This window comes from Festucalex cinctus, chromosome 1, assembly GCF_051991245.1.
Source record: "Festucalex cinctus isolate MCC-2025b chromosome 1, RoL_Fcin_1.0, whole genome shotgun sequence".
NCBI lineage: Eukaryota > Metazoa > Chordata > Actinopteri > Syngnathiformes > Syngnathidae > Festucalex > Festucalex cinctus.
This window is the reverse complement of record NC_135411.1, coordinates 34,732,017-34,757,991: the sequence shown is the minus strand read 5'-3', so window position 1 is coordinate 34,757,991 and position 25,975 is coordinate 34,732,017. Positions and strand designations below refer to the sequence as shown.

General features: G+C 43.1%; 1 protein-coding gene, 1 long non-coding RNA gene and 1 other non-coding gene across 8 annotated transcripts in view; 1 reads left to right on the top strand and 2 right to left on the bottom strand.

Annotated features, from left to right (window-relative positions):
- The window catches only part of shank1 (SH3 and multiple ankyrin repeat domains 1), a 67,969-nt gene extending 44,550 nt beyond the window's left edge, over positions 1–23,419 (top strand). For 2 of the 5 annotated variants that reach the window (XM_077531871.1, XM_077531905.1), the window contains 12 exons: positions 10,136–10,218; positions 10,285–10,409; positions 10,513–10,648; positions 10,729–10,809; positions 11,485–11,493; positions 11,706–11,732; positions 11,818–11,874; positions 12,044–12,159; positions 13,386–13,509; positions 15,355–18,763; positions 19,551–20,438; positions 21,255–23,419. In XM_077531871.1, the coding sequence (XP_077387997.1) occupies positions 10,136–10,218; positions 10,285–10,409; positions 10,513–10,648; positions 10,729–10,809; positions 11,485–11,493; positions 11,706–11,732; positions 11,818–11,874; positions 12,044–12,159; positions 13,386–13,509; positions 15,355–18,763; positions 19,551–20,438; positions 21,255–21,333 (5,134 nt within the window). In that variant the 3' untranslated portion in view covers positions 21,334–23,419. The remainder of the gene's footprint in view (positions 1–10,135; positions 10,219–10,284; positions 10,410–10,512; positions 10,649–10,728; positions 10,810–11,484; positions 11,494–11,705; positions 11,733–11,817; positions 11,875–12,043; positions 12,160–13,385; positions 13,510–15,354; positions 18,764–19,550; positions 20,439–21,254) is intronic. The other 3 variants (XM_077531889.1, XM_077531897.1, XM_077531880.1) reach the window with 3 other exon arrangements.
- A 691-nt stretch (positions 23,420–24,110) lies between these two features.
- Positions 24,111–25,630, bottom strand: LOC144024574 (uncharacterized). 2 transcript variants are annotated; one of them, XR_013284820.1, is made up of 4 exons: positions 25,549–25,563; positions 25,359–25,456; positions 24,696–24,788; positions 24,111–24,504 (listed from the first exon to the last, which is right to left on the bottom strand). It is a non-coding gene; the product is annotated as an uncharacterized LOC144024574 (long non-coding RNA). The 2 variants fall into 2 exon arrangements; XR_013284819.1 differs by having other exon boundaries at positions 25,359–25,630.
- On the bottom strand, positions 24,857–24,947 carry LOC144007920 (small nucleolar RNA SNORD88). Its single transcript, XR_013280460.1, has one exon. It is a non-coding gene; the product is annotated as a small nucleolar RNA SNORD88 (small nucleolar RNA).
- Positions 25,631–25,975: the final 345 nt, after the last annotated feature.

Genomic DNA, 25,975 nt, shown 5'->3' with positions numbered 1-25,975 from the left:
CGCACGGCCAACGTGCCCCGCAGACCGCTGGGCGGGTATCTTGTGCCCACTGCTCTTTGTCAACAACCGCCGAGTAAAACAGTCTCACTAATCACCCTCACATCATTGCTGGCTTCTCCTTTCCGACGACGGCCAGGAAGGCTCAATCGCTTTTCGTGTCATGTTGCGTAGCTTTTTTTTTTTTTTTTTTTTTTTTTTTTTTTTTTTTTTTGTCTGTTAGCAAAAATGTGAAAAAAGCGAATAGGGATAGGCAACATAAATAATGGCGAGGGCCACAGTTTTTCATCAGTCCTCCTGAGGGGTCATATAGCAACACACACTTCCTAATCAGGTGTATGACAAAAATAGCATTTTTAAATAGAGACAAAATACTGCATTGAAAAGTATATTATTCGTATAATTGAAGCCCATTGAAATAATTTTTTGAACCCCTCCCCCAAAGACGCTAATGAAGCTAAAAAATTGTATTAGACTAAATCAGAAACAAGTGCTTTGAGTTACAAATGTGGTCATGGAAGTGAATTAAATTCTTACATCAAGGTCCAGTTGTTTTGGTATCGTTACTGGCTCGATATGGTTCATGTCCATGTAAACATCCAGCAACCGATTTTCACCATTGTGACACATCGCAAAGCTACTACATTAACTTCTTGTATCCATTTGCATTATATTTTTGGAATGCCGTGATATTGTTATTTTCCAAACATATTAGCACACGACAGGAACTGAAAAGATGGTTTGGTTGATTCGTGGCTTGTCATATTACAAAAAAAAACACACACAAAAAAAAAACCTAGCTGGCTGCACAACGTCCAGATATTGGATCCGTATCCTGATTTATCCGGAGTGCCGGATTCGTTCCAAATTAGCCTTCAAAGATTTCCGTCGCCGTGCTGAGAGGGACAAAGAGACGCATGCAGATGGAGCTTTGATATGACTTCACAGTCTAATTGTCATACCGCAGAGTCCTTGGCGCTTGGATGGAAACTGGCCAACTGCGTACACACACGCAGTTAGCGGCATGCACATTCATGGGAAAGGAGTGAAAATTTATTTAAGGAAAGGCATTATTGGGATGGGGGGAAACAGCCCAATATTACCAGTTAGTAAAGTAAAACAAAAAAGCAAAAATACTATATATATATATATATATATATATATATATATATATATATATATATATATATATATATATATATATATATATATATATATATATCCATCCATTTTCTTAACTGCTTGCTTCTCACGAGAGTCACGGGGGGTGCTGGAGCCTATCTCAGCTGACTATGGGCATTAGGCGGGGGAGCCAATCGCAGGGCACACAAAGACAAACAAGCAACCACACTTACAAGCACACCAAGGGACAATTCAGAGCGCCCAATTAACCTGCCATGCATGTCTTTGGAATGTGGGAGGAGCCCGGAGTACCCGGTGAAGACCCACGCAGGCATGGGGAAAACATGCAAACTCCACCCAGGAAGGCTGAAGCCCGGACGCGATCTTGCGCCCTCAGAGGCGGGCGTGCTTACTTTACTTTCAGAGAGAAAAGTCATAAAATTATGCAAATTAAGTCACATTTGATCTCAAAAAGAGAGCTTTCTGAAAAATGTTCAATATTCAAATATATTTCAACAATCTTTTGTAAATATATATTTTGTTTAATTAGGATAAAAGTTTATTTTTGGGAAAAGGGGCATACTATTATGAAAAAAAAATAGAATTAAATATATATATATATATATATATATATATATATATATATATATATATATATATATATATATATATATATATAACACAAATCAAAGCTGATTTGAAAGTTGTTCTTTTGAAAATGAAGTCTCTTTTTGTGGAGTAAAGGGGCGCACTATGACCAGGAAAAAAGAAATCAAATTAAAGTTGGATGAAGTCTTTTTTTTTTTTAAAGGCATATTATTAAAAAAGACTGTACTGCAATATTACAAAATATTACATATTGTAAGTAATACAATTACAAGAACAAAGCCTTTTTTTTTTCCACACACATAAATATGTTATTGTCCCAAACGGCAGTTTGAAATGACTTCATAGCCTAATTGTCATACCGCAGAGTCCTTGACGCCTGGCTGGAAACTGGCCAAACATGCACACACACACACGCACACCCATGCGAGAGGAGCGCCGCCGAGAGCTGCGATGGTCTGTGAGTGCGAGAGATGAGGAGAATGTAAGCAGGGAGGCAAGAAGCAGTACTGGAAGGATGGATGAAGGCGGCGGGGGGGTGCAGGATGGAGGGGGCGCGCGCCTCGATGGAGGACGACTTCATAGTCGGCCACTCGGACTGAGATGGTGATGCTGAGGAGGATGATGATGATGATGTGAGTTTACGCCGCCTCTTCCTCTTCTTCCTGTCCGTCCCATTCATGTTGTGTGGTGATGATGCGCACGCATGGAAACAAAATGGTTGTGCATCAATAAGGGGGGTGACACGCTTCGCTCTGCCTTCATGGACAACCACAGAGATATGAGAATATTTACTGATAAGGATGTGAAGTTCTGAGGATTTATGTAACAATCCATCCATCCATTTCCTTGACCGCTTATTCCTCACAAGGGTCGTGGGGGGTGCTGGAGCCTATCTCAGCTGGCTTTGGGCAGTAGGCAGGGGACACCCTGGACTGGTTGCCAGCCAATTGCAGGGCACACAGAGACGAACAATATGTAACAATCGATTATCAAAAAATAATTATTGATTAATATGATATGCACCTCTATTATATAATAAATATAAAGTAGTATACTACTTACAAGGGATGGCCAATACCTGGCCTTACTTTAAGGCAGTGGTGTCCAAACTACGGCCCGGGGGCCATTTGCGGCCCGCCGTCCATTTTTCTGTGGCCCGCGACATATGCTAAAAATGGCGTTTGACTCAGTTCAAATAAAATAAAAAAAACAAAAATGTTTGGAGATGGTCAAAGTAAGAAGGACTGGTGCCATTAAAGGTTATTTTAGTTAACTAACACTAATGAAAAAAATAAAACTAAAATTCAATAAGCAATATTGTTACCGAAATAAAATAAAAACGAAAATGCTTTTTAAAAAATGAAAACTAACTGAAACTACATTTTATGTTTACAATACTAACTAAAACTAACTATAATTATAGCAAACATGTCCTTCGTTTTAGTCTTTGGTAATTAATTTAATGCATGAAATGTGATTTTTAGTAGATTTATTTTGATATAAACCGGAATAATGACATTTTGAAAGTATGTCGCACAGAAGTGACGTCATCTAGCAGCAGCCAATAGAAAAGCACCTTCAGATGACATTGTGCCCATGGTGTTTTTTTTAAATATTGCACACAAGTAATACACATTAAAAAAAAAAAAAAAACTAATACTAATACTGAAACTAACAAACTAAACTAAAATTAAGCTTTTTTTTTAAAAGAACTAAACTACTAAAAACTAACAGAACCACACTGAAAACTAATAAAAACTAACTAAAATGAAAAATTCCAAAACTATAATAACCCTACTGCCATATTACAAATACATTTGTTTATATACTGTAGCATTTTTCTAAATATGCAAAAGCACAAATAAATTATTTGTACAATTTTTAGGACTAAACACAATTACTCTTCATAACATTATGTGGCCCTTGCGTCCTCCCGATTTTCTGTATATGGCCCTCAAATGAAAAAGTTTGGACATCCCTGCTTTAAGGTATCGTTACTCGCAACAGCGGCCGATACACCTTCTTGTGTCTGTTTTATGATCAGGAACTAAGATTTGGAAAATTTGAAAAATGTTAAGGAAAAATGCTATATTGGGATGTATACTTATTTTTATATTTGGTGGGGGGAGTTTTATGTATCAAAAGTACTAGTGGTATCGATACTTGGTATCGTATCTCTTAGGTTGCAAATAAATGAGTGACGGCGCACAAGAAATGCATTTTGGTTCTGTACTTTTCCAACATGGCGTCGACATCGTAGTGTGATATAAAACTGCATATTTGTGTTTTATTATATTTTATTTAGCTTTTATCTATGTACTGTAGTTTTTCCGTTAATGTCATAGAATTTTAAGGACAAATACTATAAGGGGCTTTATAAATTTGTATATATCTCACCGCATCAGCATTTGATGTTTGCATGAAACTCCAATGAAAGTGTGATATCAGCAACAATATCGGTACTTGAGTTGATTCGGTATTGTAAGACAACAAAATAATACATCAAAAATATCGTTATTTTGCCCTACTATTTACTGTGTACAAGTTGGGGAGTAACTTGGGATACAATGTGACTGATATTTTATTGTCAATATCGATATTTCCTTGATGTTATCATACATGAGAAAACAGATTGATTGAATGAGTTTTATCTTCCCTCTTGTTTCCGGTGAAGTGTGCCATCAGCAATCAGCCACACGTTTGACACTTGAAGCCCAATGAAAGTGTGATATCAGCCACAATATCGATATTTGAATTGATTCTGTACTGTAAGACAGCAAGACAATACAAAACAAAATTTGGTCCCACCCCTGACCATGTACAGTAACTAATCAATGGAAATGTCATCAGCCCCAATATCAACAATACGGTTGATTGAATGACTTCACCATCTTTTAGCCAATCATCTCTCTGTGTTAGTGTATCGTATGACATCATCACAAGTTACAGCTCCTTGATGATTGACAGCTATCAGTAGCTTGGCGTGTATGGTGTGTGCTTTTTATGAATGGGACTTCATGACAGTGAAATGATTGAATGCATGTGCGTGCGAGTGTGTGTGTGTTTGCGTGAAGGCCCCGCCCCCTTCCTTGCAGAAAGCCAGTCACCTCTCTCCAAAGCATCTCCCTCCTTCCTCCCTCTGTCCGTCCGTCCTCCCCCCCCCCCCCCCTCCCTGTCGCATCCAACGCAGCTCGCACTCGCCTTGCCGTCTTTTTAAGCATGAAGGGGCTGGGGGAGTGCGGCCCTCTCCCTCTCCCACTCCCGTCCTCCTCCTCTTCATCCTCCTGGCCTCCTCCTCCTCGCCTTTCGCCTCTCGCCGCTGTCGAGAAGGAGAGGGAGGGGAGGAAATGGCGGCGGGGGCATGCGGCGAGGAGGATCTCTCCCGCTCCCTCTCCCTCTCCTCCTCCTGGCCGATGCTGGGCCCGATGAATCGGAGCATCTGGTTCATTTACAGGTACCCGTCCAAGCTTTTTCTTTCTTTTCCTTTTTTTGTATTTAAACACCCGCTACTTCCTCTCCATCCTTCCGTCGCCGTGGTAGCCAGAGGCGGGAGGCGTACGGCTTCGCGTCATGGCTGGCACCATCGACTGGAGCCACTTGACAGATGTTGCGGCGCCCGGATGTGTTTTGATTGTGTGTGCGAGGCACGTGTGCCAGCTAGCGTTTGACTGAATGAACATGCGTGTGAGCAGCACCGGCGGTGTCACGCCTGTGTGGATTGATGGCATGTTGCGCGTGATGATGTTGTTGTGTTTGCGAGACTCGATCATGCAGTGGACCCCCGCTAAATTCCAAACCATTTTCCAATTGATCACTTTCATCACATTTTTTTGCATCTTCAAATGTTCTGTTGAGAACATGGACTCGTGACTGTTGTCGAAGTCATACTTTTTGTTTTGTTTTCACCAAATATGCTCAAGAAAAATGTAGACACAAAATCTTTAAAAAGACAACGATCACAAAAAATGCCCACTAGGCAGTTTGTACCCGACTTGGGCACAGTGGGCTCTTCCGCACTTGCATTTGCGTTAGTGTTAATTTCATCAGCCATTTTAAAATTTAGTCTCACTTGTAGTCCAATTTCAATCACACTTGTTAGTCAATTTCATCCCGTTTTTATGTAGTCAAGTTTTCGTTGACTGTAACGCAAGCATTTTAGTTCAAGAAAACATCATTTTATTAGACTAGTTTTAGTCAGAAGAATCATTTTATCAACTCTAAGTGTGTCCCAATACAACTGTTTCACTTCCGATACGATACCGATACAATATCAGGAGGAATTTTACATACTTTTAAGTATGAAATATAAGAAGAGTGTGATCAAGTGATACTATTCAAGCAAAGAACAAGTCAGGAACAGTAGGTATGAGAAAGTATGACCCATTTTTTCCAAACATTTTGGGTTACATAAATTCAACCTCAAACATGAGAATGTACTGCACTTGAAGAGAAAAAAAAAACATGAAGTAAATGAAAGAACCCAGAGAACACTAATCAAGTCAATAAAAACAAATTATACTCTTTGAAGTGCAAAATAACAATTCAAGTTTTTCAATACATTCAGTAAATGGTGGGAACAAAAAAAAAAAAATTGAAAGAGAAGTCTGGAATGCACTGCCAGTGCTAATATCAGAGATTTTGGATGTAGATCAATATAATCCAAGACTTTTTATATTAGACCAATATAAATATATTATCATCAATCAATATGGGGCGCCTAATTTACTCTCGTCTTTTTGAGGACAAACAGTTTTAATGAATACATTCAGACATGGAACATGTTAAAGTTTACATGTTTATTTTGACCATTGTTGAACAAAATATTTTATCGAGGTGGATTGTTTTAGTTTTTGTTAGTTTTTAGTCTGCATTCACGTAGCTAGCTGCTAAGATGATTTGTGTTAACGATAGTTCTCTTGAAGCTTCTAGGTTAGCTTAGCTCATACTTGTATTTGCTTTGAACTAAACTTGCAAGTTTGAAACCAAAGTTGCCCCACCAGTATAACATAATTGTTTGTATAATGTTTTTGCTAGTGCTACATACTACAAGCTAGTAAGTTAGCCAGCATTAGTTTGAGGTTGTTTTAATGTTATTGTTGGAACTTTACAGCTGTTGGTTTATTAATTTTATGTTATATGTTATGTTATGTTATAAACAACCACCACCAAACGTTTTGTTAGCTTACCGCGATGTCTGTGGTGAACTGCGATGTGTCTCTTCAGTTTTCTCTAGCCACCTTGTGCCCACAACCAAGCATGAGATTTTTTTTTCTCCTCGAGTGGAGTGAAAATGTGCCCATATATCATATCGTCTCTCACGACAGGATTTGACCAAATTTATTAATGGGTTTTTACTTTTATCTTGCCTCGTGTTCGTTTGGTGAAAAATGTGTGTATATTTTTGTTTTCGCTAGCCCGGTACGGTTCACAGCGAGCATGTCTTGAAATATCCCAAGCTGTGTCCCTTATGGTTTCGGTGTGGAAAAAAAACAAAGACTTGTAGCCAAGTGTTTGACGCAAGCAAGCAGCCTTTTTAAGGGTATCACCCCCAGAAGAGGCATTGTACCCCCAAAGCCACGAGCATTTACTTGATTTTACGTCACTTCTCCTCCTGCTTGTTTGTCTGAGCTGAGCTTGCGGCACTGCAACGTTGCTCTGATTCTTCTATTGTGTGCGTGCGTGTGTGGTGGAGGCAGAGAACAAGCGTCTCAAGCTGAACAGTGCACAACATAATGGGGGAATTACACCTTAAACCACACAACTATTGGTGACTTTACTGTAGCTTTATTCCAAGCTGTGAAACTTTGGTGGCATTTGCAATAGTAAAAAATAATAAAAATCAACTGTAGCTTCATTATTACATGCACAACTTTTAGAAGATTTACAGTAGTCTTACTTTTTCCAGCAAAGCTTTTGGAACATTTGTAATTTCACAACTTATGGGGGCTTCATGGTAGTTTTTTTTTTTTTTTTTTTACTTGCTCAATTTGTGTGTCTTTAGAGTGGCTGTTTTCTCTCTCTCTTTTTTTTTAAATTTGCACAACTTGTGGTGGATTCACAGTAGTTGTGTTAAGATTCCGGTGCGACCGGAGAGTGGATCCCAGAATCACAGAACACAGGAGTAAGCGAGAGGTTTTATTCACCAAAACACGTGAATATGAACATAAAGCGCTGGACACAGCCAGGAAAAGGGTTAACAAAAAGTGCTTGCAAATTGCAAGGAGGGAAATTAACACAACACAAAAAGACCCGAAGGCTACAAACCGCAAACACAAGAAAGCAACAACTTACTATAGCTATGAAACACGCCACATAAAAGTGGGAACAAAAAGAGACGTAGCAAAACTTACATAGATGAAAATCGAGAATCTTGGACTATAATAATAATTAGCGAAGGCGAAAAACAGTAGAAACACTCGACGATGGCTGTGAGCAGACGGAGCAACGACCCGACAGTGGCTGCAAGGAGTCCCAGTCCTTATGAAGGCCTAATAGGTGATGCACTGCAGGTGTGGTGCAGGGGACACGCCCCTCTCATTAATCAGGCACTGTGAGACAAGGAAAACACACTGAGAGCCCAGCAACATGACAAGTTGTTCTTTTAAGATGTTTCATTAATTGCACAATTTATGGGAATTTACATTCGTGGTTCATTTAACAGTAGGTTTTTTTTTTCTTGCTCAATTTTTGGTGGCGTTACAGGAGTTGTTATTTTAACAGTATATATTTTTTAATTGCACAATTGATGGGCTTTTACGGTAGGTGTTCTCTTAAAACTTTTTTTTTTTTTTTTTTTTAACATGCAGGTAGATTTACAGTAGGTGTTCTTTTAACATTTTATTTTTTTACTTGCACAATTTATGGTGGATTTATGGCAGTTGTTTTTTAACGCTTTTTTTTGTTGTTGTTGTTAATAACCTGCACAACTTGTGGGGGATTTATATAATATTGTTATTTTTTCCTCCATGGCTTTTCAGGGATTTGTGGTAGTTTTGTTATTATTATTTTTATTCTGCACAACTTTTGTGACGATTTAAACTATTTTAAACCTGCGGAACATGTCATAAATTGATCATTGTCTCATTTCAATCAGCATAGATGGAGAATGTGGGTAGTATTATTTATTTGAATTTTCTGCAATGTTTATTATCGTCTTATTTTTACATGCAGAACTTGTGTTATTATTTTTTGTGGTTTTTACAGTAGCTTTGTATCAGCTCAAGAGGAGTTAACCTATTTTCTTTATTTGTGGATAACATGTATTAAAAGGTATTGCTGGTGTATATTAATAACTTCTGCTTTGAGGTGTTTCTTGAAAAAAGAAAAAGCAGAGAATTAAAACCCATAGAGAGCCGACTTTGTGAAACTCAACCGTGCTGCTAAACAAAGCAAACCCCTCAAACGTGTTCGACATCAATGCAAACATTTCTCTCCCTGGTTACTCGTGATTTAGTCTTTTTTTTTTTTTTTTAAAGACATAAAAAGTCTGTTTTTGTGCATAATGTGAGTGTGAGCTCAAAGATGACAGCACGATCAAAGCATCTCATCAGATGCTTTGACAAAGATTTTTCCGCCGTTTTCACCAGCTCACCGTGCTGTGTGTACAGTCCTGATGCCGTTTGAAGTTTTGCCGACGCTGGCCTTGGCTATTTACTTGCTATCTGATCACTAGCGTTTCCTGAAGGTGAAATGTGACTTGGCACTTTTGTCCATAGCTTGACTTTGGAGTTGAATTCAGTCCGCGACAAAACTTGTAACACAATAATTTACTCATACTTTATATCAAATACATTTTCCTCATTGAATTGCTATTAATATATTACAGCGCCCCAAAAAGAAGTTTTTTTTTGTTTTCTGTTTTTAAATGAAGCAAAAAAAATGTCAGTAAAAGAAATAAACTGGTTGTGCACCTGTGTGTTGGTTTTGTGCCTTTAAGGGGCGTGGCCCAGAGGGTCATGTCAGGAGAGTTGATTTGTATTCTTCATGCTTATTGCGAGTGTTATAATAGTTTGGGAGTTTTCATGTAGTTGTTTTTTAATGTTGTTTTGACTTTTTGTTTTTTATATTCAGTTACTTTTAATTAGTTTTTTTTTCTTTCTAGGAAATGGTTTGTTATTTAACTTTTATTGGTTTTAGTTTCTTAAATATATGGTGTATTGTCTAGTGCAAGGTTTATCATATATATATTTGTTTTTTTTTTAAAGGCCACGCCACATGTATTGTGTACAAGTAAAGTGAACTACTATTCACAAACAACTGTTTGACCTTCCTTGTTTTTTACAGACATATAATAATACCAAAATAAATACATTCAAACTAAACCTCGTGTGTGAAATTGACAAAGACAAAAATGAAGGACATTTAACGTGTTGTCTACATCTTAGCTGTTTGTTGTTGTTCCCACCAGCGACTACATCATCAAGGAGAAGACGGTGCTTCTGCAGAAGAAAGACAGCGAGGGCTTCGGCTTTGTCCTGCGAGGTGCCAAAGGTGAGGAAGAAGAGCGCAACGTCGCGTACACAACAAGGAAGATGTTCATTTCTTGCCGTCTTCCAGCTCAGACCCCCATCGAGGAGTTCACCCCGACTCCCGCCTTCCCCGCCTTGCAGTACTTGGAGTCGGTGGATGAGGGCGGTGTTGCCTGGCGGGCCGGTCTCAGGATGGGCGACTTCCTCATCGAGGTAACCTGCTGCTACTCTTGTCTTTTTTTTTTCTCTAGGACATCAGACTTGCTGGGTTACAAAAGAAATCTGAAAGGAAAAAACATATGGTGGTTTCTTCCAGGTCAACGGGCAGAATGTGGTGAAGGTGGGTCACCGCCAAGTGGTCAACATGATCCGGCAGGGTGGCAACAGCCTGATGGTGAAGGTGGTGATGGTGACCCGCAACCCCGACATGGAGGAGGGCGCCCGCAAGAAAAGTAAGGCGTCAAGAGAGTGACGGAGATGAAGAAAGTCTCGTGAGTGACCTCTTGTGGCCATTTTTGTGTTGGTGTTGCAGTCCCGCAGCAGAGCAAGAGGCTGAGCACACCCGCCATCGCCCTGCGATCCAAGTCCATGACGTCGGAGTTGGAGGAAATGGGTGAGTCGATGGCTTTCAAGGAGATACTTTTTCATTTGACTTGAGTAACTAGATGTCATTTTACTTAGTTACATTGAGCTACATTGTTAATCTACGGCTTACTTGATTTATTTGATTTGGAGGTTCTGAGACTCCTTCCTGCCTGTGGCGCTGTCACATGACTGTGATCCACCAATCCAATGTATCCACTAGCGACATTTGAGTCTATGTCACCAATCAAATAGAGCCAAGCAGCCGCATAGCCACTCACAAAATCTCGGAAGCACCATCTGTGTCTGCCTAAAACTTCCACGTTTCAGCCTACAAGAACTCCACTTGTGCTGTTTTATGAGTGTAAACTAAGACAGATCATTTTTGATGCCTTAATTTGGGTTGTTTTATAAGGATTTGATTTATCATTGTTTAACGTTTTTGTCTGTCATTCTTGCTGACATTTGTATTTTTATTTTTTTAAATCAGAGGTTTCTTTTCCAAAAATGTTCAAATATGATTTATATGAAGTTTATGATCACTATTTTGCAAGCAAATTTGCAGTTGCAGATGCTTTTCTGCTCCAGTCCAACGGGTGGCAGTAATGGTGGTTGCATACGAGATTCCAACCTTCAAACTAAGAGCGACTGACAATTTCTTTTTGTGTTTTTGTCCCCTCATGGTCCCATCGGAATATTTCAACAGTGGAAAGAGGTGCAAGTTTTTATTTTATCGATTTTATTTTCTTATCTTTAATGTACAAGTAGTGCATGTAAAAAGTATCTTGGGATAACTTTAGTTGTCATGTACACGAAGGTATTTGCACCCAAGTGCATGTCCCGCCCCAGGGAACGTTATTAGTATTCCGCATAACAATGCTGTCATGTTCCCGCCAAAGACGAGTGTCCTTTTTGTCCTCCTCGCAGCTGCCACCCCGTGGAAAAAAAAGTCAGGTAATCTCCAGTGCAGTCTGTAATTGTTTTTATCCCGCACCGAGCGTTGGTGCGCGCTCACTCTTCACCTTTCTCCTCCTTTCAGAACTGGAATCCTCCCAAGTGGCTGAGAAGAAAAGGACCGTCTATCAAATGGCCCTGAGTAAGGCCACGTCGTCATCGCCATTTTCTCCCGCCTTCCTCGTCCCGTCCTTTTTCCCGTCCATTTTGCGTGGCTGTTGTCCCCCTTTTTCCTGTTTCATTGTCGTGTGCGTTCCCTCTTCTTCCGTCCTTCCTTTCTTGCCCTCCTCTTTCCTCGCTCTTCCTCTCAGATAAATTAGATGAAATTCTTGCAGCGGCTCAGCAGACAATCAGCACCAACGAGACGGCGGGGACGCGGGGACAGGGGCCCAAACGGGACAGGGGAAGGACTTTCTATAGCAACGAGGTGCGTGTGTCGTGTTGAATGGACATTTACAACAATAAAGCGTTATGTTCACAGTTTTTGTTCTTAGCATTGTGTCCTTCATTCCTTAGGTCAGAGTTGCTCTTTATTCTTTTTTTTTTTTTTATTCTTATACTTTAATCTGAGCCTCACTTTTCTTTACTTCTGTCCTCCTTCTCTCGCACGTTTCACTCAGCTTTTTAGTCTTTTCTGTCTTACCTTCTTCCTTGCACTTCAGATGTTCATTTTCTTCATTCTTTCCGCTTCCCTAGCTGGCTTTCTGTCTTCCTTCCTTCTTGCCTTTTCCCTCTTCTTTCCTTCCTTCATTTGTTCCCCATTCCTTCCCCCTCTCTTTAATTTGTTCCTTCCGTTTGTCCTTCCTTTACTTTCTCCTACTTTCTTTGTTGGCCTACTAACTTTGTTTCTCCTTCTTTCCTTCCCTCAGACCTACTATTTCATCTTCCTAAACGCCTTCCTACCTTCCTTTCTGTCTTCCTTATCTCTTTCTTTCCACCTCAGATCTGCTATGTCTTCTTCCTTTCCTCTAACGTCCTACTTTCCTAATCCTTCACTCTCACCAAAGTTATCATTTTACATCCTTTCTTCTTTCTCTTAAAACTACTTTGCTGCTATCCAGTCTTCCTTCCTTCCTTCCTTCCTTCCTTCCTTCTTGCATACCTGTCCAATACTTAGAACTCACTATCTTTGTTCTTGACTTGTTCTCCAATTATCAATTGTCATTAATAGTGTTGTTCCGATACCGTTTTTTGGCCCCCGATACCGATACCGATACCCAGCTTTGCAGTATCGGCCGATACCATACCGATACCTAAGGTTTTTTTCCTCAACATAAAAAAGCTGTCCTGCCATTGGTTCAGAGCATTCAAGGGCCAATAGGATATCTTAGATCGGCATTCAGTGAGCATGTCACATATCAGTAAATGTCGTGCATGAGCAAGACAAAAGATGCTGCATCCAAAATCCTATATTAGCGTTGGAATTAATGGTATCGGCATGTTACTTGTGAGTAGTCACCGATACCGATACCACTGTTTTAATGCAGTGTCGGCACCTCTGCCGATACCAGTATCGGTATCGGAACAACACTAGTCATTAATCAAAAGTAAGTGAAAAATCACAAGTAATTTTAAATATCTGATTTTGGCCCAGTGACCTATACTGTAAGCTATACATAGGTTTGCGTAACAAATGAAAGTCTGCTCTTTCAGCCAAACTACGCAGACCAGGCTGGCCTGGCGGCAGCGGCATCCGGCCTGGTTCTGACCTATGAGCGGGGCCACTACGCTACGCCTCACGGCGCCCCGCACGGTATGCTGCGGCAGAAATCCATCGGTGAGGTGGTTTGTTTCTTCTACCCGTCCGTCCGTCCTTCAGTGCGTCCGCCTGTCTGTCTGTCCTCTGGACCCGCTGAGGGTCCGCGCTGTGCTGGTCTGTGTGTCTATGGCCCTTCTGTGTCTGTGTGGAAGGCCACTGTTGTGTTTCTCTCATGTGCCTGTGCTGCAAACACAATAATTATGATGATTATGGTGTACCTACTAACACTTAGCAGTAATAATAACAAATGTTGTTGAGTCGCTGGGTGCAATTTATTCTTAAGTACTCATAAATATATATTAGTGTCACAGAATTGATAACGCTACAATTTAAGGATGGTGGAACCACTAGTGTATTAAAGTAGCAATTTTGACTGTTGTGTAAATATAAAAACTGTTGTTGAAAACACTTGAATACTCAGGAGGACCGTATTTTTATGCCCAACACAAGTCTCGCGCAAAGTGCAGTCTAACTGTGCACATGAGTGGAGGTTTTTTTGGTTTTGTTTTTTTTTTTTGGCCGGCATTTTCATAGACGGGTGCCGTCAGAAATGTGCGTTTGCACCATTGTGGGACTAAACACAGCTGACGTTATTCCTGGCCAATCAAAGCGATTCCCCTCAAACCCTTTAAATTCAGCCGAGGAGAAACACACTACAGGGCAGAAGCATAGACTCTCTGGAACTCGTGCAGGAGATCGGCAACTACAAAAAAGGTCTCCACTTGCGGATAATGTCACGTTGGCCACTGTGACGCGAGCACTTGGAAGCCCACCTTCACCCCCCGGTCATGCGTCTGTGTGTGATGAACCACCGCCCCTCCCCAGTTGTGCCGCAGTCTAGGGGTTCTTTTAAAAAACATATTATAGATGATAATAATGCATTCAATTAATTATTTTCTACAATGATTCAGAGGGTTTGATGCATGCTGATAACATATTTATGAATGAAATCCGATGATATACACCACGCATATCAGCAGAGCGCAGAATCTGTTTGCCAGCGCAGATCAAATTCGGCAAAATCGTGGTACAACACCTGCGCCACAATATAGTTTTTCCTGGTCTAAAGTTGAGCATACTTTCTTTCACCAAATTGTCAGGTGTGCAGGAACACTCAACAAGGCACAACATCATCTGCCAAATTCCCAAACACAGTAAACTGAACGTGCACCGGGACAAAAATGAATATATGCAAGTTTTTAGGACGAGCGGATGTGCACCTTACTACGCAAAGAGGGATTCACAGTCTTAACATTTGCAATGAACAATGTCGATCTGCGCATCATTTTCTTTTTGCATTCATAGTTGTAATTCATGTGTAAAACAAGTCAACCACAAAGATGCAAAAATGGTAAAAGAAGTTAACCACAAAGTTGTAAACAGTCTAAAACACCTGACTGTTTTTTTGAATGTACTGTAACTGCCTATGTATACAGTATTCTTCTTTCTATTGCGCCTTCTTTTATTGAGAAATAAGTGTCACAAAAGGCCAACGAAAAAGCTTATTACACTAAATAGTTAATTTGACACTGCCATCATTATGTGCTAACATCATTTTCCCAAAAATATTAAACAAATTGATTGATGACTTTTCCACCATTGGGCCCTGGAGGAGGCCAAAGGGTATCACACTTTGAGTCTCTTCTCACTATACGTCACTCTACGGCTTCTGGATTGGAACATTGTCATGTATAACACAAAGTGACTCGTAAACTAACTGGCCCAAGACTTGAGGACAGACTTGGCGGTGGGTAGACGGGCAGGTAGAGAGAGACACAAATCCTCAGTTTTCCTGTACCTGCTGTAGCTACCTTAGAAGGTCAAATTCAACTTTTCTGGTTTCTTCTCCCTTTGTGGTTCAAGGGGTACCCGAGGAAGAGAAGCAGTTTCTGCATCCTCCGGCCATGAAATTTGCCCGAAGTCTGTCAGTGCCTGGCCCAGATGACATCCCGCCACCCCCGACTACGGCGCCGCCGGACCCTCCCTTTTCCTCTGCGCCGCCCCTCGGTTGGAGAGCCAAGTCATCCCAGCAGCCCTCTGTCTCCGTGTCGCAGTCCTCGATCGCCTCCTCGTACTACCAGCCCTACTCCCAGGCGGTGCACTTAACCCAACTAGGCCGGGAGAGAGCAGGCAGCACCGCAGTGGACCACTCATCTTTCTATTCCCACGTGGGTGCCCACACTGCCCAAAGCAGGACTGCTACACGTAAGGTTGCCTATACCGGAGAGCCTATCGGGGTTGGTGGGGGCGTCAAAACAACTGGTCTTCGGAGGGGCTACAGCAGCGCTGTCCCCCCGTCCAGCATTGCGACCGTCATGCCGCAGCAACAGCAGACGGGTCAACCACAACGGATCGAGCGCAGTGCAACTGGAGCGGGAGGTCCTAAAGGCGGTGCCCGGAGAGGCAAGGGTCCCCTGGTGAAGCAATCCAAGGTGGAGGACCTGCGAGCAGCCCAGGGCACACTGGGAGGAAAAGTGGAGAAGAGTTCCATCCCTATCCCCACCATCATTGTCAAGGCCCCCTCCACCAGCAGCAGCGGGCGTAGCAGCCAGGGCAGCAGCGTGGAGGCAGACACCCCCGCTCCTGGGGAGGCAGATGAATCTAAACCGCCCCATGGTCCTCCTCCTCGTACCCCTGCTCCACAGCCCCCTGCGCCGCCTTCTATCCCCGCGCCGCCGCCTCCGTCGCTGCCTTCCATGCGAGCCCAGGACGGGCTGGACTTCACTAGCCAGTTTGGGGCAGCGGTCGTGGGCGCAGCTCGCCGGGACCGCGAACGCTTTCACGAAGCACGCAGGAAGAGTGCCTCCTTGTTCATGTCCGCGGATGAGGACATGGGTCTCGGTAGTGACGGCCTGGGAGGACTAACGCGGGCTCACCTGTCACAGCAGCAACTCAACACGCAAGCTGAATGTTCTAACTCCAAGCTTCGCCCTTCAAAGTCCATCGATGAGGGCATGTTCTCCGGGGACACCTTCATCCACCACACCCGCAGCATGCCGCCAGCCTTCGGGCTACCGGAGTACTCCTCGTCCGCCCTGGACTATCAGCCCAAGTCTGTTCCTGCTGACCTGTACACTGCCGCAGGCAGACAGCCCGCCCCCTCCTCCACTTTCATTCACCCTCTGACAGGAAAAGCTCTGGATCCCACATCGCCGCTGGGGCTCGCGCTGGCAGCCAGAGAGCGTGCCCTACGGGATGACAGTAGGTTGAGAAGGGGTCCGGAGCGCCCCTTCATCCGCCAAATGTCCAGTGTAGTCTTCCCTTCGTCTACAGTCACCTCGCAACCAGTGTCGTCCTCCGCCCAGTCCTCCAGCTCCTACTTGGTTACTTCTTCTTCCCTGGCTGCGACTACCCCTTCTGTTGGACGTCCACCCTCACCAAGAATCCTACGAGGGGGAGTGTGGGCTGAGGAGGGTGGGGGCGGTATCGAAAGAGAACGGGAAGGGGGTGGCACTCGTGAGGGACTCAGAGTTCGCTTCTCAGAGGACAAAACGGTCCACACGCACCCCTACCAGTCCCAGCCGTACCAGCCCGGCTTCAAGGAGAGAGAACGGGAGCGGTCGAGGGAACGAGAGAGGGAGGCCTCTAGGGAACGAGAGCGGGAGAAAGAGCAGGACAGCTACATGAGGAGAGCAGAGCAGGCCGCTAATGAAGAGGCATCCCAGCAGCCTCGGCGGCCCTCATTCCTCAGGATGGAGAGTCAAACTGATGCTTACATCCTGTCTCGCAACACTACCTCCACTCAACCGTCCAGTTCTCAGCAGACGACCAACACTACTGGGAACACCGGGTCTGGTCTGATGGTTCTTCCACCACCCGCCCCGTCGGTAGATGCGGACGATGAGTTTGTCTACGCAGACCCCCTCCCACCGCCGTTAGAGTTTGCCAACAGCTTTGATAGGGGATATTCGCAACGCCGGCTTCTCCCCAACATAAGCCAACAGAAGGCACCACCTCCTCCACCTCCCCCACCACCCCCACCGCCGCCTGCCCAAAAAGAACTGTTTGGAAGCGTGTTTCCCACTCACACGCCCCTGCCTTCGCCCCAGGCGGGCGACTCCACCGCCTCAAGCCTCACATCTTACGACAGCGAGGTAGCTAATCTGACTCAATCCGCTCACTCCCCTTCGCAGACATCGCCCAACCCTCCTCCTCCCCACTCACCTTCTATCCTGCAGCCCACATCAACAAGCGGACCGCCACCTCCACCTTCGGTGTCACCACCCCCACCTCCCGGCTCCTATCACAGACCTTTATCCGTGTCCCATCCTCACCACCTGTACAACAGCACCCACGCTCCGGGGCGCTCCTCACCCACTCCCCCGCTCACTGTAACACCACCTCCAGCCTACCGGGGCCCCCCAGCCCTTTCCTCCACAGCTGCCACCTCGGCCCCTCTGCGGGGCACCGCCTCATTTGCCATGACCACAAGCTGTGCCGCCACAACCACCGCTGCTGCCACCACAACGAGCACCTCCACACAACTCTACCATGAACGAACGCACGCCACATATGCCGCCGCCTCCATTCAAAGCACCCACCAGAGAACAGGGGAGCGCCACCGTCCGCCCCCCGCCACCAAGAAGGGAGAATCCCAGGAGACGGTTGTGGACTCTGGTATAGAAGAGCTGGACAGCCGCAGTAGTAGCGATCACCACTTGGACAGCATTCTGGCTAACGTTCGGGCCGACAGGTTGGACCGAGGGGAGAGGGGGGGCAGCCGGTTAGCAGGCGGGACGGCGGAATCAGGGGAACGTGGGGATTTTCTCGAGTCGTACATGAGCTACCTAGATGGGCAAACTTTTGAGATGCAGAATGCCACAGCAGCAGCATCAACCTACCCGAAAAGCAGCCGATTCAGGGAGGGAAGTCGAGGGGGCGAGCTTCACAGACAAACTAGCACTGCCCCTGCATCCTTCCACTCTCACAGGCGACGAGATGACCGTGAACAAGAGGAGGAGGAGGCCGAGGAAGGCGCCACGACAGAAGACGAAAGCGGCCAGGATGGGTACGGGATGAGGGACATGCAGAATTTAGGCCGTCCCAGCTCACCTTATTTTGAACGCCCACGCACTCCCGAAATGAAGCCTCTGTGGGGTGAAGGACAGATGGGTGCTGACACCGGGGGGCAGTTCGGGGCACTCTTGGAGGGGAAGAAGATTTACCCTCCAGCGTCAAGTATGAAGCCAAATATGATCAATGAGCTAAGCAGCAAACTTCAGCAAAGAACCAAGGACAACTGGGGCAGCCAGAGACCACTGAGCAGACACAGGTACCTTTTGTTTGTTTTGCCTTTTTGTCACGTCATGACCTTCACATCAGAGGTTGGGGACTCGAGTCATGTGATTGACTAAACTCAGATTAAGTCGCCAGGTTTAGGACCTGGGACTTACTAATTATGAAATTCACAACTTTGACTTAGTACTCCCGAGGCTCGACTTGCCAAATCTTTCCTGTTTACATTTTTAAAAACTATATTATCAAGATAGTGTTTTGCTTTTGGAAGAAAAATTACTAGTGTAGAGGCCACCTCATGGGACAGAGAACTTGGAGAGAACTTCACAAATTCTAGGATATTTTTTTTCATCAAATTGTGGGAAAAGCATGGCAAGTTACATAGCACTATACATCATCTGTCATTATGTAACCCACAGTGACAGGTAAGCTACAGTATGTTAACTTCACAGTATAGCGCATTGATGCTTGGTCCTCTGTTTCATTGAGAAGACAAAGTAATAGACAATTTGGAGGACTATTTAAATCTCTATGATATTAAGTACGAGAAGGCTAATGTGCAAATAAGGTTCTAACTGAAGTAAGGTTGTATGACTTGACTTTAATTTATCACACTTGGGTTACCAAGTGTGATAAATTTCTCAAAACTTAGCGGGGACTCAAATCGTTAGCTCGATTTTTGCCTCAGAAATTGGGAATTGGGTGAAATTTAAAGGTTAAAACACGGGACTTAGGTTGACTTGCACACGTGTGCCTTACTCCCACCTCTTTTCAAATACTCAGTCCAAACCTATTGACTTGACTTCATTTTTTGTATTCCTCAGATTCTCAGAAGATTCAGCCTCAGCTCTGAGTCCCCCATCGGCTCGCTCCCAGTCACCGTCGCCAATCTCTTTATCACAACCTTCCCTGTGCCCATCCCCGACCCCCGCCTCCCAGTACCCCAGCTGGGGACGTTCGCCATCCCCTCAGCCTCCCACACCCTCACAGCCTGCCCGTTCGCATTCGCCATTGTCCCCGACGTCATATTCTCCTTATCCGACGTCCCCCAAGCACAGACCTGTCTACCGGACCAAAGCCCTTGAGTTCCAGTTCATCCCAAGTCGTGACTCCCGCAAGGACCCTCACATGCTCCAGCGTAGACGTGCGCCCAGTCCTCTCATCTCACCGTCGGAGAGGCCCAAATTGGGGCCACCTCGTCCCTCGTCCCTCCCTCTTCTGCCCACCTCACCCCTCTACAGCGCCATGTACGATATACGGGGCTCAATCACCCCACCTTCGCCCGGTAACCCTCTCGGAGACCCCTACTTCTCGCCCTCGCCGCCACTCTTTGCACCTTCTGGTGCCCCACCTCCTCCAAACTCCACCTTAGTCGTTTCTCGCTCTCTTTCTCCCACTCACTTCCTGTCCGGGACGTCCTCACCACCCTTGCACCCGCTCCCTCCTCCCACATGTCTGAGCTACCCCCACCTGCCGCCCCCATCCCCGACCAAGCCCTTCGCTTCCAAGCCTCTGCCCTACTGGACCAAGTATGATGTGGCCGACTGGCTGGGGTACCTGAATCTAGCCGAGCATCGTGAGCGCTTCTTGGACAACGAGATTGACGGCACCCACCTGCCCTCGCTCACCAAGGACGACTACCTGGATTTGGGTGTCACCCGCGTGGGCCACCGCATGAACATAGAACGAGCCCTGAGGTCGGTGATTGACAGGTATGGCTACAGATTGACTGAAGAGAGCGAGGTTGTCGCTGTAGACGATCGGCATCGATGGTAAAACAGTCTTTTTTTTTTGTTTTAGATTTAGATTCAGAAAATGGTTTCTTCCCCGTGGGGCAATTATGTGGATTTTAGACAGGATTACGTATCTCCACTTTGCATCCTTGAGTTCTTTCACAGGTGCAAAAAAGAGCAATAACTTTGTCTATACTTCCAGTGTCTACGAATTCCATCTATCCCTTTATCCATTTTATAGCACTCATCCTCTTCAGGTGACAGGGTCACAACTAACTTTAGCGTGGTCTACATTGTGGACTCTGGATCCTTTACTTGACCTTAAAAGCAGTGTTTTTTGGAATGTCAGACCACAGTATCTAGAAAACCTACATAATCATGGACAGAACACCACAGTTTTTAAAAGCATGGCTTTGAGATGTCGCAGGAAGTGAGATCTGAACTGGGATCACATCTGTGATATAGACCTGCTAACCACTTAACTCACCATGCTATACAATCACCAATTCAGTCTCCAAATTTTAAGCCTTGAGCTAAGAAAAGCGTCTTTTTTATTTATTTTTTATTTTTTAATCCTATCCTGGCTAACTTTTGCCGATCGAAATGGGGTCCACCCTGGACTTTAAAGTCTTTGATTAGCATTAGAAGAATGTTTTTGGGAGGAACGCACATTTGAACCGAAATTTGAGAGATTAAGACCCAGATATTATGATTTCTAATTTAGAGAGCAAATTTTTAGGTTGTGAACTAAATAAAGCGCCAGCTCTGACTTGATTGTTTTTTGGTGTCCTCTAGGCTTTCTAGCAGCCCCTTCCCCATGTCGGTGCTCTCGCCTCGGGACGAGGGGAGGATAGACGACGGCAGTCGGAGTTGAGGTGGTGGTAGAGGAGGAATTCAATTGAGTAGGTTGGTGGAGCAAGTTGGTGGATTGACTCAAAAAGTGGCGGAAAATGATGGGGTGTCCCAAAATGAAATCACCGGATTTGTCGGGACCAACTAAGGGCTCCCTGTATGTGATCCGCTCATCCTGAAACGCACACTAAGACGCCGTTTGGCAACGCCATGACATCACAATACGAAGACTGACCAAAGGAACGGGCCAAAATCCAAAACAGGAGCCGGAGAATGTTTTTGGTTGACAATGGAGAACAAAGAAATAGCCCGAAATCCAAAACAGGAGCCGGGGAATGTTTTTAGTTGACAATGGAGAATATTTCCAGGCTTACCTCAGCGCTGTGATCGACATCCGACGTCACTTTTAATGACAAACATACAGACTGGTCACTGTATCACGTTGTAGCATAAACAAGTGCCCAGACCGACAACATAAAAAATGGTACACAAACTAAGGAAAGCCCTTTGAGTGTTTAGTCCATATTATACTTGTGCGATGACCTGTCCATGTACTAGTACACTTTGTCCTCACTATTAAGACGATTCAGCACACTAGTAGAATAGCTGTCTAACTAGTGACGTGTTTTCCACTTTTTACATCTACCACTGTATGACATTTCTGGGCATTAGTAGAAAGAGTACTGTACATGTACACCACTAGTCAGGTAAAATTGTGCCCTAGGTGACTACTACTACTTCTACTAAATGTCATGCAGTCGTGGAAAATGTCTCTAGTAAAACAGTCATTCTACTAGGCACCTACTCATTCTATTAGTACACCCTTATAGTTGTTCTATAAGTGCACCCTTGTCATTCTAATATTTTGCCCCAGTCATTCCACAAGTGTGCCCTAGTCTTTCAACTAGTGTGCAGAATTGTTTTACTAGGGTGGGCAAATAGTGCACTAGTACATGGACCATTCAGGGCACTTGTAGGATACCTAATAAATGCCCAAATGGTTTACATACACAAACATACTTAAATGTACACACCCACACCCACACACAGAAACTTTATGGGACGCATACAGGTATATAGATAATATATAAATATATATGTGTATGATATTTGGATAATAAATACACAAGAAGATTGAGGACTTCCTGTTTGGCAAAGCCACTTCCTGGATACAAACTGCCATGTCCCGCTTTCTTCCCATCCTGGAGGACTCATTTTACTACTCTAATTCTTCGTAAAACTTTTTACCAGGCCGGCTGACGGACGTAGTTGGAGGGGAGATTTCATTTTGTCGTCGTCCTTACTGTTATTCCCCCGTACGTTTTGGGTACCAGACAAAGTATTTTTGCATTCAAGCACATTTTCAAAGTCCTTTTTTTCCTCCTTCTCCTGCTTCCGCGCTTGAATCTAATTTTGGAAGTATAGCGCTGAGATGCTAAAATGCTAACAACATAGCGCTAGTTAAAATGGAGTTAAAGGGCTCTCTTATCTCCCATCCTTTTACATCCACATTTAATTTTGCGATTTACGGTCATATTGGCGTAATATGCTGTGATTGGTTGCTGAGGGATGTTTGAGAATAACAATAAGGACGAATGAAGCTAATGTGGTTTTAAGCTCTATACAGAATCTCGTGTCTTCCAAATGAAAAAGTATATTATGTGTTTATGATTATTATAATTAACACCTCTGCTTTCTATGCAGTTGGAGCCCATATTTTATTTTTTGTTGACTAGCATGTTTTTATGCAAAAACACCTTGCTTCCGTCACTAGAGAAGAGTTGCAGGAACATTGTACTTGCTTCGGACTTTCTCCTTATGACAAATCATGACAAGACTCCATTAGTTAACATTTGGCCCTACTGCATAGGAAGCTGTTTTTTTTTGTTTTTTGTTTAATGATTATTGTTCTTCTGTTCTGTTAAGAGATTTTTTTTTTTTAAGGAGAAATTATGAACTGTGGAAAGATAATTTACTACATATAAATATATATACATACAGTATGTATATGTGACATGCATATACACATTCCTATAAATATATGAATATAAAGTGTTTTAAGAGACAAATTGTTAGAATTATAATAAAGATGAAAAGGTTTTAATACATCTACTTTGATTCCTTTCATGAAAGCAATTTTTCTTATACAGTAGATGCAAACTTTTAGCTGTAAAATGTATATTTAAAAAATTAGGAAAACTTGAGTACTAGAAAAGGACCATTTACTGTCATATATCAAACTGAAAATGGGAAATGCAGGAGGAATACATGTTGGCATTACACTTTTGGCATTTTATATATGTACATATATATAATAATTTCAGGTTGGAGGTTTATGTTTAAAGGGACACTTGACCCATTTAGCCATTTTCAAGCAATAATTATTTTTTTCATGTACAATACTTTAAACACATTTTGTCACTTGCTGTTGATTGAAAATGGCACTGCTCAGAGCTCAGCTAACATATCAAGGATCACCAGTTTTCTGGTTGTGGTCATGTGATCTTCACAAACGGAGCCATGAGCACACACGATGTAATATTCAGTCATAGGCAAGTGCCAAAATGTAATTTTACTTCATACGCTGAAAACGGGTATACGAGTCAATTATCCATTTAAAAACACATTCATGGTCACATGGGCATGTGAACATTTTTAGTGTATTGCACGAAGTGTGTTCAAATTGCAAACCCATTTAACCCCAGTATCATTTGAACCCCCCTCAAAACACATTTCTATTTATATGGGGCATATTTATATGAATTAATGTGCAGGAAAAAGAAACTCAGACTCCATAAATACTATGAATTAATTTAATTACCAACATAAATATAACTTAAATATTTCATTCATGAATAGTGATTGATGTACATAGTCTTCTAGTTTATACAATAAGGAAACTGCAACAAATTCATAAAATACAATAAATTATATATAATACAATCAAAATTATAATTCATAAATAAATTAAAATCATCCCCATCTTTGACAAGACGGCTCTTTCCTTTGGCAGGAAGTGACACACAGAAGGCTTTGGCAGTCACTTCTGTATCTGTGACCTTGTCCTGCTCACGGTGGCCACCACGTAGTACCAGTCACATGGGCCTGGCCATCAGGTACTCGCCATCGAGCCCCCACATTCAGGGTTGGAGGATGCACATTCACGTTTCAGTCTGACCAGTCACCCGGGAACCTTGAAAAGAAATATCCTTTAGAGGGACGATAAACTGACATAAAAATTAAATGCTAATTTCATGTCTCCCTCAGACTCTGCCATGTCAGGAGCAGAGCTGCACATTTATCAACAGAACATTTCTGAGCCCAGTGCAACACATCACAGAAGTAATTTATTTTAAAATCATCCGAAACTACCATTTTAATTACCCCTCCATGTCTTGATGACCAGAGCAAACCACGAGTGGCCACAGAGGTGCCCAACCCTGGTGGGTGCACACATGGATGGTCCCAAGGGGAGCGCTGTAAAAAAGTGAACAAAACATGTTACAATGAGGTCTTTATCGTAAATTGTGTTATTTCTGCTAAATAGTCCCCTCAGGAACTTTAGCTTGTCAAGGCCAAAGTTGCACAGAATCTCCATGTGGTCTCAGAGCCCAGTGCACGTCATCATAGGAGCATTTCCAATGTAGAAAATTAAATGGATTCTTACTCTTACTACTTTACAATGTTGTGTCAGCGTGTAGCTAAATAGCCACCTAGCAGGCTAACCACGTGCGCTCAAGGCCCACGAGGGCGAGACTCTAGTTAACAAATGGGCTAATTTAACACTTTATCTCCCAATAATCAATGATGGGGACAATTAAACTGCTTTAACTTTATAAATAGCAGTAATGTAATTGTACTTTTAATTCGGCCAGGCTTACTAGACGATAGCGTCAAATTAGCTGCAGTAGTAAAAGACAAATAAATAAATCACCACACACGTGTTAAAAAAAAAAAAACGACACGCAAAAACACTGCTGCTTTGTATAAAAAAAATAACACTTCACACGTCATATTTACAACTTGATGTTAAAAATTTAATCTTACCTCTCACATCTGAACGTCATGAGTGAAATGAACTATCTCACTCGGTTGCCTCTATTTATGCTCCCTTACCAGCTTCCGGTCACATTTTGTGAGCTATACTGCCATCGTGTGGATGGAGGCATACAGGGCAGCAGTTTAACAAGACGCATAACGACCACAGTAGCGCGAGTTGATGACATCACACGCGCACTTGTCCCAATTCTGCAATTCTCACACGCTTGGGGCTCCAGGTGGAGGAGTGGAACCGTCACTTGCCTTTGGTGCCGGTTGGCTGGGTTCACTCCTCCACCTGGGAGACACATGTGGCTTACATGAAGTGAGCTTGTGTTTGAATTATGGAAGCCCAAAAGTGTCAAAATTCAATAAATAAAAAGGCCTTTTTGAAATAACTATTCTTTTGTTAAATAACAGGCTATTATGTAATATGGCCATTCAATTTTAAAATGAGGTGTTAGTATTATTAGGAAAAGTGTAATGCTATTCTTTAATATGTAACAAATATTTTATTTTTGATTAAATATTTCATAATGATTATTTTAACAACGTCATACTTTTTAAAAATAATGACATTTAATTTATTTTCAAGGTTTTATAAGATAATAAAACGTTTTACAAAG